Consider the following 14,975-nt stretch of genomic DNA (forward strand, 5'->3'; position numbering starts at 1 on the left):
TGCACAAACCAACTCCAACTCTCAATGCCTACAAAACATATAATAAGTCAATTATAATTATGAAAATTGGTAAATTTGGACGATCTACTATTGGTTTTAAAAAGGCTCATTCGATAACAATTTCATTTTTATATAAGTCTCGATTGAATATTATTTTGTTTCTATGATGTAATTTATCGACGTGTATGAGAGTAATTTTAAAATGGTTAAAATCACTTTTTTCGTGTTTAAAATACTTTGAAACACACTTAATAACTTAAAATCAATTCAATCCTTAATTTTACACTTCTAAACGTAATTTTCATATCATTAAAATTAATTTCAAATATTAGAAATAATTTTTGAATGATTTTAAAAATAATAAAAATGATTCCGGTCATTTTAGAATCACTTCTATAACATGTCATACATCTCCAATCCCAAATCCAAACCAGATTGACCTTACCCTTTCTTTCAAAATTGTTAAGCTATTACTTTTTATTGATCTCCATCCTCATCCAAACTTTCAGCCCACAGCTCATCCTAAACCATTAATGTTGATGTAGACCATTTAATTTCCATATTACCATATTTGACTTTAACCTCAAGCTTCATTATTATAAACTTTTATTGTGTATTTTTCATTCCCATTCCTGGCCACTCAAATTTGTACTTTTATTCATAATATAGAGTTTTCTTACGTCCTAAAATTGACTTTAATATTTGGAATGCGATTGTAACAATTTTTTAAGTTCAAATGAGAATTTATTGACTAAAATAAATATGTACATAACTCAACTGTGTTATCGACTAAAAAAGTTTGTGATTTGATATCAATAGGAAAGGAAGAAAACTCTATTTTATAAATAATTGTTTTTAGTTTTTGGTTTAATTTTTAATCATCGTTTTCATATTTCTAGATAAAGATAAAAACAAAACAAGTTTTTGAAAAGAAAAAAAAAAAATCTCTTTCAAAATATAGGTCTCCATTTAAAATGAAAAGCTACAGAAATTTTGTCAATATAAATCCGTTTGCAGTTCTCAAAGTCTCAAACTTTATTCATCCCTGATCTTCAATTCCTTCTATCCAATTAAAAAACAACAAGAAGAAGAAAAAAATCTTAAAACAAACATTTTTAGACCATTAGTTATCTAACAAGTTGAGTTCATAGGGCGGATGTAGTACCTGTAGGGACAGATGATTCTGAGTTCGTCGACCGAGTCGGTGGCATCTTCGTGTCAGGGACATCTTCCGGTGGCACGACGACGCCCGGCCAGGGGCGGCAAGTGCAGTGCTTTCCCTTCTCTAAGCCCTTATAGAGCTCGGGAAGGTGGCGGCCACAGCCCTTCCATGTATATTTGTTGCACTCCTTGCACACCACAAGGAAACACATCTCTGTTTTTTCTTCAGGTTAATGTTGCTATTTTTGTCAACTCATCATATTTCTCAAGCAATTTAACAAGGCAGAAAGCTTTGGGGATATCGCCAAATTTCCAATGGCTAAATATCTATATTTTCATTTGTTCTAAAATTGTCAAACACTATGTGTAAGGCTATGGTTTTAGACTAATTGTTGATCCAACTTTGTTTCTTTTAAGTTGCTTTACTTCTCTAATAATTAACGGACTTATTTTATTCCAATTACAAAATTGCACCTATGGAATAGAATAATGATATTTAGATTTAGTTTGAAATTGTGGTATCCTTTTCTCCAAAGATACGGAATTGATAAAAAGGAGATCATACCTCATATCTCGAGATCAAGCTACAAACAAACACCACAAAAAAAAAAAACAAAACAAAACAAAACAAGGACAAAATCCCACACCAAACAAAGAAAAAAAAGGCACTATTCAAGAGAAAAGGTCACTTGAGGTCTCACAAAAAAAAAACCAAGCCATTTGGAATAATAGATAAACACCTCAGACCAAATATCGAGACTAATAATCTAGGGAGGACGTAAAGTAGCATTATAGACATGCATATTACGTTTGTGCCAAACATGATAAATTACACACTAAGCGACACTCTTCAGATCTTATGCCTTAGTTGATTACATGCACTAAAGTAATAGATCCAATTGAGCTCAGTGTCCTAATGCGAAATCTTATGGGAATACCTTCTCCACAAAGACATGACCTCCAAATAGCCTCGCTAAACAAACATTCAAAAAATAAATGTTCCCTGAACTCAACTCCACCAAACAAAACATAATCACTTGGAATCTTGGATCTCCCATTTGTAAACGATTTTGAACAACAAACCATGAAATAAATGAATATCTAAGAATATTACCTCCAAATCAAAGGAGGCTAGCCCAAGGCACCACAGGATGTTCGACTAACCTCTTCCACTATCAAATGAACTTGCCAGCAAAGTTCAATAAGCTCTCTAGAATTAGAAAGTCGATCCCAAATTCTATCGTAGTACAAAAAAATCACACACCTTAATATGAAGGAAGTCATCCGAATTCAAAATAATCGCAGTACTAAACTATTAGAGGATAGTGTTGGGTAAATTTTAATTTTGAACTAAAAAAATAGTATTTAAATTGCAATTTGCTTTGTTCTGTATGAATTGTTTGATGAAAGATTAGAACAAACAATTGTCATATAAAATTTAAACCTGATCAATTAAAATTCGTTCCAATTTAAATACAAAAATAGAGAGATTAGAGAAATATCCATGGACTTCTCCGGGAAGAAAAAAAGGTTGGAAAATAGATATGAAAGGATACTGAAATTTTCTAAATTTTGTTAGATGAGACCATAAATCTTTTAGAAAAATGATTTGAATTAAGTGGGAAATATGAACGTTGAAATGCTGCAATTAAATAATAATGGGAATTTGGAATTGGTTTTATAGGAGCGGTTCTACGTTGGTGACTCCCCTTTGTCCAAAGATATCTATATTTCAATTGATAATTGTGTATGGAAACTAGAGGCGGCTTATCTTTTTAGGGCTTGTATTGACTCAGAAAAAAAATGTTTTTTAAAAAAAAAACTCATTTTTTATTTAAATATTTTTATAAAAATTTATTCAAATACACTTAAAAATTTATTTTGAGTAGTTATCAAACACTCCAATTTGATCCAAAATGACTTATTTTTTAAAATACTAAAAATGTATTCCAAACACACCCTTAATTTCTAAAGTTCCGATGAAGTTTATAGATTGTTGATTTAAAGTGTGTTTGGAAAACATTTTAAAGTGTTTAATTTAAAAAATAAGTCATTTTCTAAAATTGGAGAATTTGACAATCACTCAAAAATAGTTTTTGACTTATATTTTAAGCAGTTTGGATCAAAATTGCATTTTTATAAAATATTTTTTAAAAGGCAATTCAAACATACTTAACTGCATTACCTTGGACTTTGTTTACTTATTTTCAAAAGAACCCTTAAAGTTTCCTTAAATCCACCATGTGTTGTTTATGTTAACAAGTCTATACTCATACAAGAAGTAATATTTGTAACCCAAGCGGATAAATTTCACCTATAAATTTAACAACAAAGACCTACCAGAGTTGTTTTGAAACAAACTTTACATCAAGTCAAATTACAACTCAAATATCTCATCACAGTTCTAACAGCAAAATAAATGTTTTAAATCTTTTATAATATGGATGTTACCTATCTGCATAAGTTAATACAACTTAAAATTTTGTCCAAAAAGTAAATCATCCAGTATAATCATGAATTGACCCAAAAACCAGACCCTAACCGTAAAACCCAGATGTATTAATGCTGGATGATTACTAAATCTGAAGATTTAAGGAGTCTGGAAAAACATCATTCGAGTGTAAAGTGCTAGTAGAACATAATACAAACATACATGAAGGTCATAACAGCCACAGGCAGGAAGATTTTCTTTTTCCTCTTTCTAATCTAGTTTTACTGCTATGCACTTCTCGGATATCTAATTTCAAAATGAGTTCAAGAACCTTCAAGCGGAACTGCCATCACCTTTATCTTGTGATGACGAATCTGTTGCCAGTTTCTTTGTTGGGTTTGAGTCAGCAGACTCTGATTTTGTTGATACTCGTTTGACTCCCCTTCCGACAACACCAAGGTGCGTCACTCCAGCCGCGCCGTTTGTGTGTGCAGTTGAGACTGTTGGAGAGTCAAATCCTCCATTGCTGTTAGCTGAACCCATCTGTGAGGAGTTGAACACCGCTGGAACTGGAGGTGTGATCTTTTCGACATTTGCCTTTGCCGATCCTATCCCGAGGATCTCTGAGAGAATTGACTTTGGGTTTGAGGCTAGCTGTTGGAGATCTTCAAGCTGTACAAAGACAAAACATGTATTAGATTTTTGCATTTCTCTGTTGCAGTTTACTTGTAGTAAGTTCTAAACTCGCCTTCTTTTCTAGCTCAACCAAAAGCCCAGATAGAGTTTCAATCTCAGATTGTTTCTCTGTTGCAGCATTGTCATTGTCAGTCTGAGAGCCATTGGAGGATAGTGGAACCTCTGGTTCTGACCCCGAAGTAGAAGAAGCTGTCGTTGGTACAATGGTACTCTTTACTTCATCAGTGAGGCGCACCACACGTGACTTGCAAATTGATATTGCCTTCTGGCAGTATGAAATGGCTTCCTGCGGCTGAGAACCAAACTCCAAACACAAGCATACACGGAAATTTCTGGAATTTTCAGTTTAAGGTAGCAAAAGACCTCATGTAAAAGTAAGCAATTATACCAATTCAAGAAGAAAGGAAAAATAATGAACTTCCAATTTTTTTTTTTTTATGAGAAACATGGAAACCAGCTTTCATTATCAAAAGAAGAGAACGACGAAAGGGGAGATGACGTCTCCACCAAGGAGATGTACAAAAACACTTCTAGGTTGGCAAAGATACGAGTTGAAGAGTAGTTACAAAAACTCACTCAAAATAGTACAATAGGTAAAAGCATAGATTAACAACCAACCAGAATTCATAAACTATTATTAAAAACAAAATTTGATGTTGAGTACTAAAAACAGGGTTTTTTTTTTTCCATAATCCTTCTTATTCCTTTTTTTTTCTTTTCTTGAAATCTCAGGAAGAATATTTGAAATTTGAGTTTTATGAATATTTGATTCTATTTACATACTTATATAAGCTTTAGAATCTTTTTTTTATATAGGAATATAAGCTTTAGAATCTGAAAGAAGGATACAGTTCAGCAAGCTGTCGATTGTCAGGTTCAACAAGTCTTTCCAAGATTGATAATGCTTTCTGGTAGTCGCTGAGGGAAGTTCCAATGTCCTCTAGATGGAGGAGGGAAAAAAAACCACTTTAAAATTGATGGATAAGCCCTTGCTGGTGGGAGAAAAAGAAACATAAACCACTCGAATGTATATCACGCCAGAGCAAATACAATGCAAAGTGTACCTCTTTCAAGTGCAACTTCGGCCAAGGCTGACAGTATGTCCACTTTCTCCATCGTGTCACCTGATTCTTTTTCAACTATAGCTCTGGCAACGTCTAGCATTTTCCAAGCTAAGTCAAGATCAGATTCATCTTCATCTGCATCTGCCAAGTCCTCAGCATCGCTATCATCAGCTTCCTCTTCATCTTGATCCTTCTTACCGGAAACGGTTTCGGAAACTGTCTCAAAAAAAAACATGGAAAATGGAAGGTCAAAAACTCCTCCTGAGATAATCTTTTAAAAGAAAAAACAAAAAGGGCCCTTTTTTTATAAGATAGTATTTAAAATGAAAACCAGGAACAAAATAACGCAATCAAAATCTAGTAGAACAATGTTAATATCCAATGCCATCTTTCAGGTCCTTGACACAATGTGAACACATGATACTCCATTCAATTTGAAGTGTTAGACATGCCTCTTCACATTTCAAAACCAACCCCGTCATCACAGAAACTGTTTGAACTTCAACTAATTCACAGTTAATGCATATAAAAAAATCTATGATAGAAGTACATGTCATGCATTACATACATCAAACAAAATTCTCATAAAGGAAGAAAATATGCAATTTCTTTTTGATGCATCAGTAGGTATCATCAAATGTACATAATTGTAGTTATAAAAACAAGAAACAGAAAATTCATTCAAATGTTGTCTACGCATCAATGCAGTGAACTACAAGCCCCAAGAATTGTTCTACACAAAGTGCTTAATTACATAGATACAAAAATTTGATTATAATCAAAATCTGTTGTTGCAAAGACAGGGGGATTCAATACAAAAACTTTTCTCAAACAGTAATTAACCACATGAAGAAGTTAATATTCAATGGCCTAAGTTAGCAAAAAAAAAATATCACAGGCCAGATGTCTTGTATTTATTTGTTAGGATAGGGCCCCAAAGCTCTGAACCGACAATATTGGATGATAGCAAAAAAAAATTGTAATAAAACTGAATGGTGGCACATTGCAGTATCACTGTAGCTAATTCTTTTTCTTTTAAGATGACAAGTGGTAAATGAAATTATAAGTCAACTAGATGAAGAAAATTTGGAAATCAAGATTTTAAATAAAAACAAACGGTTTAATAGATGAAAATGCAAAAGTTGATGAGTGTGACAGTGAGGATACATCCAAAAGTAAAGCAATAAGACATCAATAATTTGTTGAACATAAATTGTAGAAATCTCAAATGACCTGTAGTTAATATTCCCATTTGTTACTAAAACAATAAAGCTTATGGGTTTATTTTGAGCTTCACATGATCTCATCAGACTAAAAAATAATGTATAATAGTGATCAGCATGTCCTAGAGAACTAAGTGCATTGTTAAAATGAAAAAGATGCATGGAGTCACGCTCAAGATGAAAAAAAGATGCAAGCCTAGATGAGGTGAGGTGCATGATATCACGTAGAAAAGTAATTATTTCCAAATATTGAATATTGTGAGCCAAAAGAAATTTATAAATTGTTGCTGTAAATACTTTGTAAAGAGGAAAGAAAAAGAAATGATAGAGATGTCATCATCTGACATCAAAGTGAAAGGAGGAAACAAGAAACTAAATTGGAAGACAAAGCTTCCATGGAGGCACTTATAGACAAAACATAAGGAAAGGTATTTGAGTGTCCACTGTATTAAGTCACCACACCAAGGTTTGTCAGTCATCAAGATACAAGTCAAATGATCTCCACAGAAAGCAAGATACCCACCCCCCTACACAATGTAAGCTGGAAGCCTACCAAACACATAGGTGTGTGTTTTAAACAGGGAATGAAGATAGCCATCAATGATTAACAAGTATATGCATTATAACTCAGCAAAATAGCAAATTCCTACTGTTCACGAGAAACAAAGCAAACCATCACATCCTAATGTCCATAAGAAAAAGCTATAGAGCTCATAACATCTCGGGATGGAAATACACACAATGCATTGAAAAGATTTGAAATACACATTATGAAAAAGTAATGAATATTTTCACTTTCAGTTGAAGTGCTTCAATGAAACTTAGACACCATAAAACCAGCAGCGTTTTATTCATGCTCAGTATGCTTATGCAACACTAAATTCATCACTTAGAATACCATGAAATACATCAATGATACCAAGATAAAATAAAACCAGAAGCATAATGCTTAAGAATATAACATCCTCACTCTCTTTCAGGAAGGGAGAAGAGAGATAAAACCAGATTGAGGTGGAATCCTCTTCAAGTAAGTCAAACATTAGAGGGGAATTCATTACGCTGGAGCATGCCACATTTCATTTAGATTTTAAATAATGTAAAATAGAAAATATCCAAGTTAAAGAAAAGGGAAATGTAAGTTAGAAACTTGATTACTCAGACATCATGAGGAAGATACCAACCATCATCTGTAACTCCATCCACTATTTCGGCATTGCTGGAAACAGAAGCTTTTGATGATTCGCCATTAACAGCATTCTTCACAGATTCATCTTTGTCAGATTCACCTTCTTTCTTTGGGACAGCTCCTAGTGGATCTGCCTCCTCCTGGGCTTTGTACAATAAAGCACATCCATATTTGTAGTACAACTTGACACATTCTGAAGCCAGTTCACCATAATGTGCAGCTCTGAAGTGAAATATTTTCAAGATTATTACAAGGGGAAAAAAATTCAATGGAATTAAGATGGTTACGACATGCACTATAACTAAAAGTATCCAAATGCTAGTGATTTAAGATTCTTCTTTTCACATCGTAAAAGAGGCATGTTAGCAACAGGTATCCAATTATCTAGACAAGAAACAGAATGAGCAACAATTTCCTATATGCATAGAAAAATAAATGAATTTAGAACCCTAACAAGAAGGAACAACATCACACAACCAAGACTGTTCGATGATCCTGATGAGCGCTTGATCTTCAATAATTCGAAGTAAAAAAATGAATCTGGAGCAACAATATACCCCCCACCCCACCCCACTGCTAAAGATAAGCGAAAAAAACCCAATATGAAAATCTTGAAATTGACTAAATGGTAAGTGGGAAAAAAAAATGATCTAACAGGGTGAAGTAATTTTAGCAAATCAGCTCCAAGACTCCAAGGTTACCAGAAGCTGGACTTTCATCTTCATTCAAAAATTCAATTCATAACAAAAAAGAAATTGCAGAGATAGTGAAAAATAGCAAAACCCTAACCTAATCTCAAGGGCACGGCTGAAGCAATCGACAGCCTCATTGAAATCATTATCCTTCATGGCCTTGGATCCCTTCTCTAGCAACTCTTCCGCCAGCTCTAACGATTTCTCACCGCTTCCATCAGAGGTCTGAGCAGTGGGTTCAGCAACGGCCTTCTTTTCATCCGGAGAATTGCAAGACGACTCGAGGCCTCCCTGAACAATGGACTCAGTGGTAACCTCACTGACGTTCAGGGTTTCGTCAAGTTTGGGTTTCTCTACCGTCACTGAGACCTCCGATGGGAGATCTTCGTCGGCCATGGCTATAATTTTCCGGGCTTAGAGAAAATGGAGGTTTAAGCAGAGGCTTCCACACTTCGAGCTTCAAAATCCTTTTTGGGCGGAAACGCGACAGCTAAAATAATAACTCCGTTTTTACACCTAAAGCTGTAATAAAAATAATAATTAATAAATAAAAGAATTAATTATTAGGCTTTTTTTTCTTTTACAATTATTATGCTTTTTTTTTGGTCAAATACAAAAAATTGAAAATTTAGAATAGGTTTTGTAGTGAATCCCGATTTTGTTTTATGTTTTCAGATTCAATGAGTTCAACAAATATATATTCGGCAGACTATTTGTAACACCCTAATTCATTTTGTAATTAAGCATTAATTTACTGTAGACTATTTGAATAAATCGAAATTTAAATTCAATTTAATTATTTGGAATTAATTGGAATTTAATTTGGTTTGGCATTGGAGATTGGATTATTTTATTAAGATAATTCAATTTGATTTCTGGATGAAAGATTTAAAATATTTTGGAAAATATGTGAGTTATTAAAATTGAATTTATTTGGGAAGAGATTTTATTTGGTTTTGGTTTTATTTGGATGGGATTTAAAGAGAGATTTTGGATTTAATAAAAGAATGTGGAATTTGAAATTTAAAAGGAAAAAGGAAAGAGGTTTTAAATATTATATATTTATATAAGGAGGGGAAAAAAGAAAAGAAAAATCAAAACTCCCTCTTAGGGGTGTTCAAAAAAACCGAAGACCCAAAAAAATCGAGCAACCCAACCCAACCCAATTGGTTTGGGTTGGTTCAAAAAAATGCTTTGGTTTGAATTTTTTTTTAATGAACCCAAATAGGTCGGTTCAGTTCTCGGGTTCGTAGGAAAAACGTTCGGTTCGAACCGAACCGACCCAGGAAGTATAAAGAATTTATTGTAATTTAATTTGTATGTAGACCTAGCCCAGCGCCCAGTTCGGCTCAGCCCATTCCCTTCGGCCTTCAGTTCAGCTCAGCCCAAGAACAGAAGGCCCAAACCAACTTCCCATTTCTCGGTAGGCTGAAGGTTGAAACCATTCCCTTGTCGACATGTGGCCCATGGAGATTGGAGGTCATTTTGATTTCCTTCTTCTCCACGTTTCAACTTTCCCCTAGTCAATAGACGCCTCACCAGTCACCAGACAAAGACAGACCAGATGGTACACAGTAGGTCAGCGGCATCATTCATCTTCATCCCTTTTTTTCGTCACGCATGCCATCGGCCATTCAACATTCATCACTCGTCCATTCCGTCAAGTCGTCGACTCCGTCCAAGTTCCAACTCTTCCTCTTCGTCCGTCACTCCTCTCCGTCATTCCCTTTTCCACTTTTCGTCACTCATCACACCACTCGCCAACCTCTCCGTCCGTCACTCCTTTCCGTCAGTGTCATCTTCTGAGTCACTCCTTTTCGTCACTCGTCCGAGTTCTGACTCTTTGTCTCCGTGAGTGTCATCTTCACGTTAGCAATTAAACTATTTTTTTTATATATATATTTAATTATTTTTTTTATTCCTCATGGTTCACCTATGCTCACATTTTTTTTCTTTATTTGTTAATATTGTAGATGGAAAATAGTGAATTGATCGACATCGACAATGAATCATCACCTATAAATATATATTTAATTATTTTTTTATTCCTCATGGTTCACCTATGCTCACATTTTTTTTCTTTATTTGTTAATATTGTAGATGGAAAATAGTGAGTTGATCGACATCGACAATGAATCATCACCTATAAATATTTCTATCCCCGATGCATGTTCTAAACCATCAGAAGTCATTGGCAAGAGAAAACCAACTAGGTCATCATCTTCAGTGTGGGATCACTTTACAAAGATGGAAAGATCTAACGCCGAAGGTATAAGATGCAAATGTAATTATTGTGATAAAGATTACGCTTGTGACACTTCTTCATGTGGAACTAATACCTTATGGAAGCATTTACGAAAACAATGCAAAAATTATCCATTTAGAGAGCAACCTAAAGAGCAAACCATACTAAAATTTCAACCGAATGAAATTGATGCAAAATGTGCTATCAATACGAATTTTTTGTCTACTACCTTTAGTCAACAAAGAGTTAGAAATGCATGTGCTAAGATGCTAGTATTATCTAAGGTACCATTTAGATTTGTAGAGACAGAGGGGTTTAAAGAATTTTGTAATATTGCATGTCCTAAGTTTGACATTCCTTCAAGAATCACAATTGTTAGGGATATTTATCAGTTGTATATGGTTCCTTAAAGAGTAAGCCTAACAATAGATACTTGGATTTCCTTACAGAACATCAATTATATGGTTCTTACAGCACATTTTGTTGATTCTGAATGGAATTTACAGAAAAGAATATTGGATTTTTGTCAAGTGCCTACTAATAAGGGAGATACAATAGGTAAAGTAATTGAATGTTGTTTATTGGATTGGGGTATTGATAAAGTTTTTTCAATTACTATTGATAATGCAACTTCAAATGATTCAGCAATCTCATATATGAAGAGAAAATAGAAAACTAAAGATTTGGAAGTCTCTTATTTTGGATGGTGAATTATTGCATATGAGATGTTGTGCTCATATTATGAACTTGATTGTCAATGATGGATTGAAAGAATGGCATCATTCGATAACTAGTGTACGAAATGTTGTAAGATATGTTAGATCTTCTCCTAAGCGATTGAAAAAAAATTTAGATTGTGTTGGACATGAAAAGATTGAATGTAAAGCCCTTGTTTGTCTGGATGTATCTACAAGATGGCATTCAACATATTTGATGCTCGATCATGCTTTAAAATTTGAAAAGGCTTTTCAATGCTTAGAAGAAGAGGATGAAGATTTTCTACATCACTTTACTAAAGATGAGAATGGAAAGAAAAGAAAGGGACCACCGACCTTAGCCGATTGGAACCATGTTCGAACATTTGTCAAAATTTTTAAGATGTTTTATGATCTTACATTCAAGGTTAGTGGCTCAATTTATGTCACTTCTAATACATTTTTTCATGAACTTTGTGGGATTCAACGACGTTTAATAGGTTGGAGCCAAAATGTAAATAATGTGATATATACTATGGCTTCCAATATGAGAATGAAATTTGATAAGTATTGGGAATCTCTTGACAAGATGAACAAAGTGTTGTTTCTAGCTATTGTGCTTGATCCACGATATAAGTTGGATTATGTGTCCTTTTGTTTCATAAGTATCTATGGGTATGGAGTTGCTAGAACAATGACTGATGAGGTGAAAATTAGTTTGATGCAATTGTATGAGTTTTATAAGACAAGTGATTCAAGTAGTCATGCTTTTGAACAACCATGTCACATAGTTGAAATAAGTGAGGATTGTGATGACATGGAAATGGATTTACAGTTGGAAAAAAAATGAAGAAGAAAAGAGAAAAATTTGAATGAAACAAGAAATGATGTGGAGAGATATTTGTCAGAACCTAATGAAGATCTGATAGAAAATTTTGATATTTTGAATTGGTGGAAATTAAATGCTCCTAAATACAAAGTTTTATCACAAGTTGTTCGAGATGTTTTACCCATACTAGTGTCAACAGTTGCTTCTGAATCAACATTTAGTACAGAAGGTAGAATACATGACTTTTTTAGAAGTTCTTTAAGTCCTAAAAAGGTGGATGCTCTAATATGTACACAAAATTGGCTACGTGCGAAGCCAACGTTATTAGATCTTACTCCACAAACTGAGGAACTGGAAACTTGTGATCAAGTTTTATCAGGTAGTGTTATCTTTTATATATTTACTCTATAATCTATATTAATATATTGAAATTATGATAGCATTCTTATATAATTTATTGTTTAAATCTTGTTTAGGGTTCTTCAAGGAGCAAGTTTTGTTAGGAATATGAATGGGTCGTTGAAATCTATTGGATTTTGAAGACTTTTGTAGACATTACATTATAGTCTTACTTATGGATTTTGTAGACATTATGGTCTTTCTTGTGAATTTTGGAGACTTTTTTTGTTATAATAGATTTTGGATATTTTTTTTGTGGATTGTGGAATCTTATGTGTTTTTTTATTGGTGATTCCAAGCTTTTTTTTTTTTAAGGGAACCGATGGAACCGAACCAACCCAACCCATTTTTTATGGGTTGGTTTAGTTCGGGTTCATAATTTAACAAGGGTTAGTTTGGGTTAGAAAAATACACAAATCGACGCATAGGGTTGGGAACTTGGGCCTAAAATATCTCTAAACCCAACCCATGAACACCTCTACTCCCTCTCTTCCTCGACATGCGTGCCCCCCCCCCCCCGAAAGAAAACCCTCATACCTCCTCTCGCCATCTTCGTTCGTCTGAGGTCGTGTGACCTAGCCACGTGTCGTCACCTAAGAGCTCGCCAGCTGCACATCGTCGGCCGAGCTTCTTCAAGTCTTATGCCTGTTGTAAGCCTCGCCGAGCGTTGTTGTCACTCGCTGTCAGAGTTCTTCAGCTTCGCCACACATTTTCTTGCTCAGATCTGAATCTCTTAGCCCAGCACGCCTCGCCAACTACCTCTCTTTTCTATTTCCATTTGAGTTACGCCGCTGGTAAGTTGTCATCGTGCCACCGCCAATTGCCACTTAGCCACGACTTTATCATCTTCTAGTTGTCGGATCTTGGTTTTTAAGTGAGATTTTTATGTTTATGGGATGAATCGTTGGGTTATCTCCAATGCATTAACTTTTGGTTTTAATCTAACATTAACCTAGAGATTTTGGCTTCTAGGTCGAGGATTTTGAGCATTTTAGCAAGTTGTCCAACACTTTAAGTATGAATTTGGGTAAGTTTTGTGGGGATTGTGGAATAGATTGTGGACGTTTTGGAATAGGGCCTAAAGTTATAAAATTGAAGTTTTTGGGACAAAATTGAAGGTTGTGTTTCTGTGTTAGGAACATTAATTAAAGTTGTTGTTGGTGATTGATTTCTTGGATTACTTTTGGACTTGTAACTTAAGGTAAGTGTCTTTCTACCAGTTCGCCTTCGAACCAGTCGCCCCTACCCTACGTTAATGGCTTAATTGTTTATGTTAGATTGATTACTGTTTGAGTTTGATTGATTGGACTGTTTAAGTTGGGCTAATTGGACGATTTAAGTTGGACAAATTGAATTGTTTGAACTATTTATTTTGTACTATTTGGATAGTGTATTCCAGACTGAATAGACTGTAAAATTTCATTTTATGAACTAATTGACTGTATGTAATGTTGATTGAGGTTATATATATACGAAATTTTTATCTCTAAAATAAACGATTGTAGGATATAACATGGGAATTATACGAAAACTGATGCATGCTAAGATATAGGGTTCCTGTTAGTTTTTCTAATAAGGGTAGGTGTACATGAAGGAAATCAGATACGAGGATTTCCATGAGCAACGGAAGGATCATTCCAAATTACAATCGTATATGAACTTTACAATTACAATCACAAATGGAAACATACGGTTATGCAAAATACATAAATTACAGCATGCTATACATATGATCAAGGACAAGAGTAACATACTTTTGTCGACTCATCACAATGCTACTTGATCACGAACGCTCGAACACAGCAACACAGCAACACACGAACGCTCATCCAACACGACCGCTACACTGCACGATCACCACGCACTCAAACTAAGTGATCGCCAATGTCATGAACACCACGAACAGTCTCCACAGAACCTCAACAATGTCGAGTTGAGTATAACACCACCAAGAAGGTTACCTTGGTATTCTCGGTGTGAGAATCCAGAGGGTGGGCTCTTGTGGACTTAGTTTGAGGTAGAAAATAGGAGGAACCACAATCGTGTAAACGATTGAGCAAGTGGGAAATGAAAGAACCTATCGTATAGGTCGATGCCCAATCGTTTAGGAAAAACTAAGCGATCGTCTAGCAAAAGCTATGCAATCGTTTAACTCATCGCTTAGTTCAGTGTCTATCGCCTAAGAACACTCCACGATCGTTTAGCTAACTCCAAGCTGTCGCTTAGTAAATCCAATTTACTTGACAACTCTCGTGAGAATTTTCCGAGAGTGGAATTCTCAAATTTACTTCTTTGCAAATCTTACTAAAATTAGGAAAACATTTTTCCTTTTATCTCACGGTTATCATGAAACT

The 14,975-nt window shown here is 34.5% G+C and overlaps 1 protein-coding gene across 1 annotated transcript; it reads right to left on the reverse strand.

The window, feature by feature from the left end:
* Positions 1–3,699: 3,699 nt before the first annotated feature.
* LOC120088834 (NASP-related protein sim3) lies at positions 3,700–8,977 on the reverse strand. The gene is made up of 6 exons (XM_039046277.2): positions 8,551–8,977; positions 7,757–7,983; positions 5,353–5,568; positions 5,138–5,228; positions 4,341–4,620; positions 3,700–4,264 (listed from the first exon to the last, which is right to left on the reverse strand). Exons 1-6 carry the CDS (start codon positions 8,847–8,849, stop codon positions 3,926–3,928), a joined length of 1,452 nt encoding a protein of 483 aa, XP_038902205.1. The 5' UTR covers positions 8,850–8,977; the 3' UTR covers positions 3,700–3,925.
* Between the last annotated feature and the right edge of the window lie 5,998 nt (positions 8,978–14,975).

The sequence above is a fragment of the Benincasa hispida genome, chromosome 10, assembly GCF_027475165.1.
Source record: "Benincasa hispida cultivar pf3 chromosome 10, pf3_genome.v1.1, whole genome shotgun sequence".
Taxonomy (NCBI): Eukaryota; Viridiplantae; Streptophyta; class Magnoliopsida; order Cucurbitales; family Cucurbitaceae; genus Benincasa; species Benincasa hispida.

Excerpts from the sequence above, each read along its gene's own strand:
- LOC120088834 (XM_039046277.2), bottom strand. The coding sequence starts at position 8,849 with ATGGCCGACGAAGATCTCCCATCGGAGGTCTCAGTGACGGTAGAGAAA. Across the intron at positions 5,569-7,756 it reads GGATGGAGTTACAGATGATG|TTTCCGAAACCGTTTCCGGT; the intron begins GTTGGTATCTTC and ends TTTTTGAGACAG. Across the intron at positions 4,621-5,137 it reads AATCGACAGCTTGCTGAACT|AAATTTCCGTGTATGCTTGT; the intron begins GTATCCTTCTTT and ends TGAAAATTCCAG.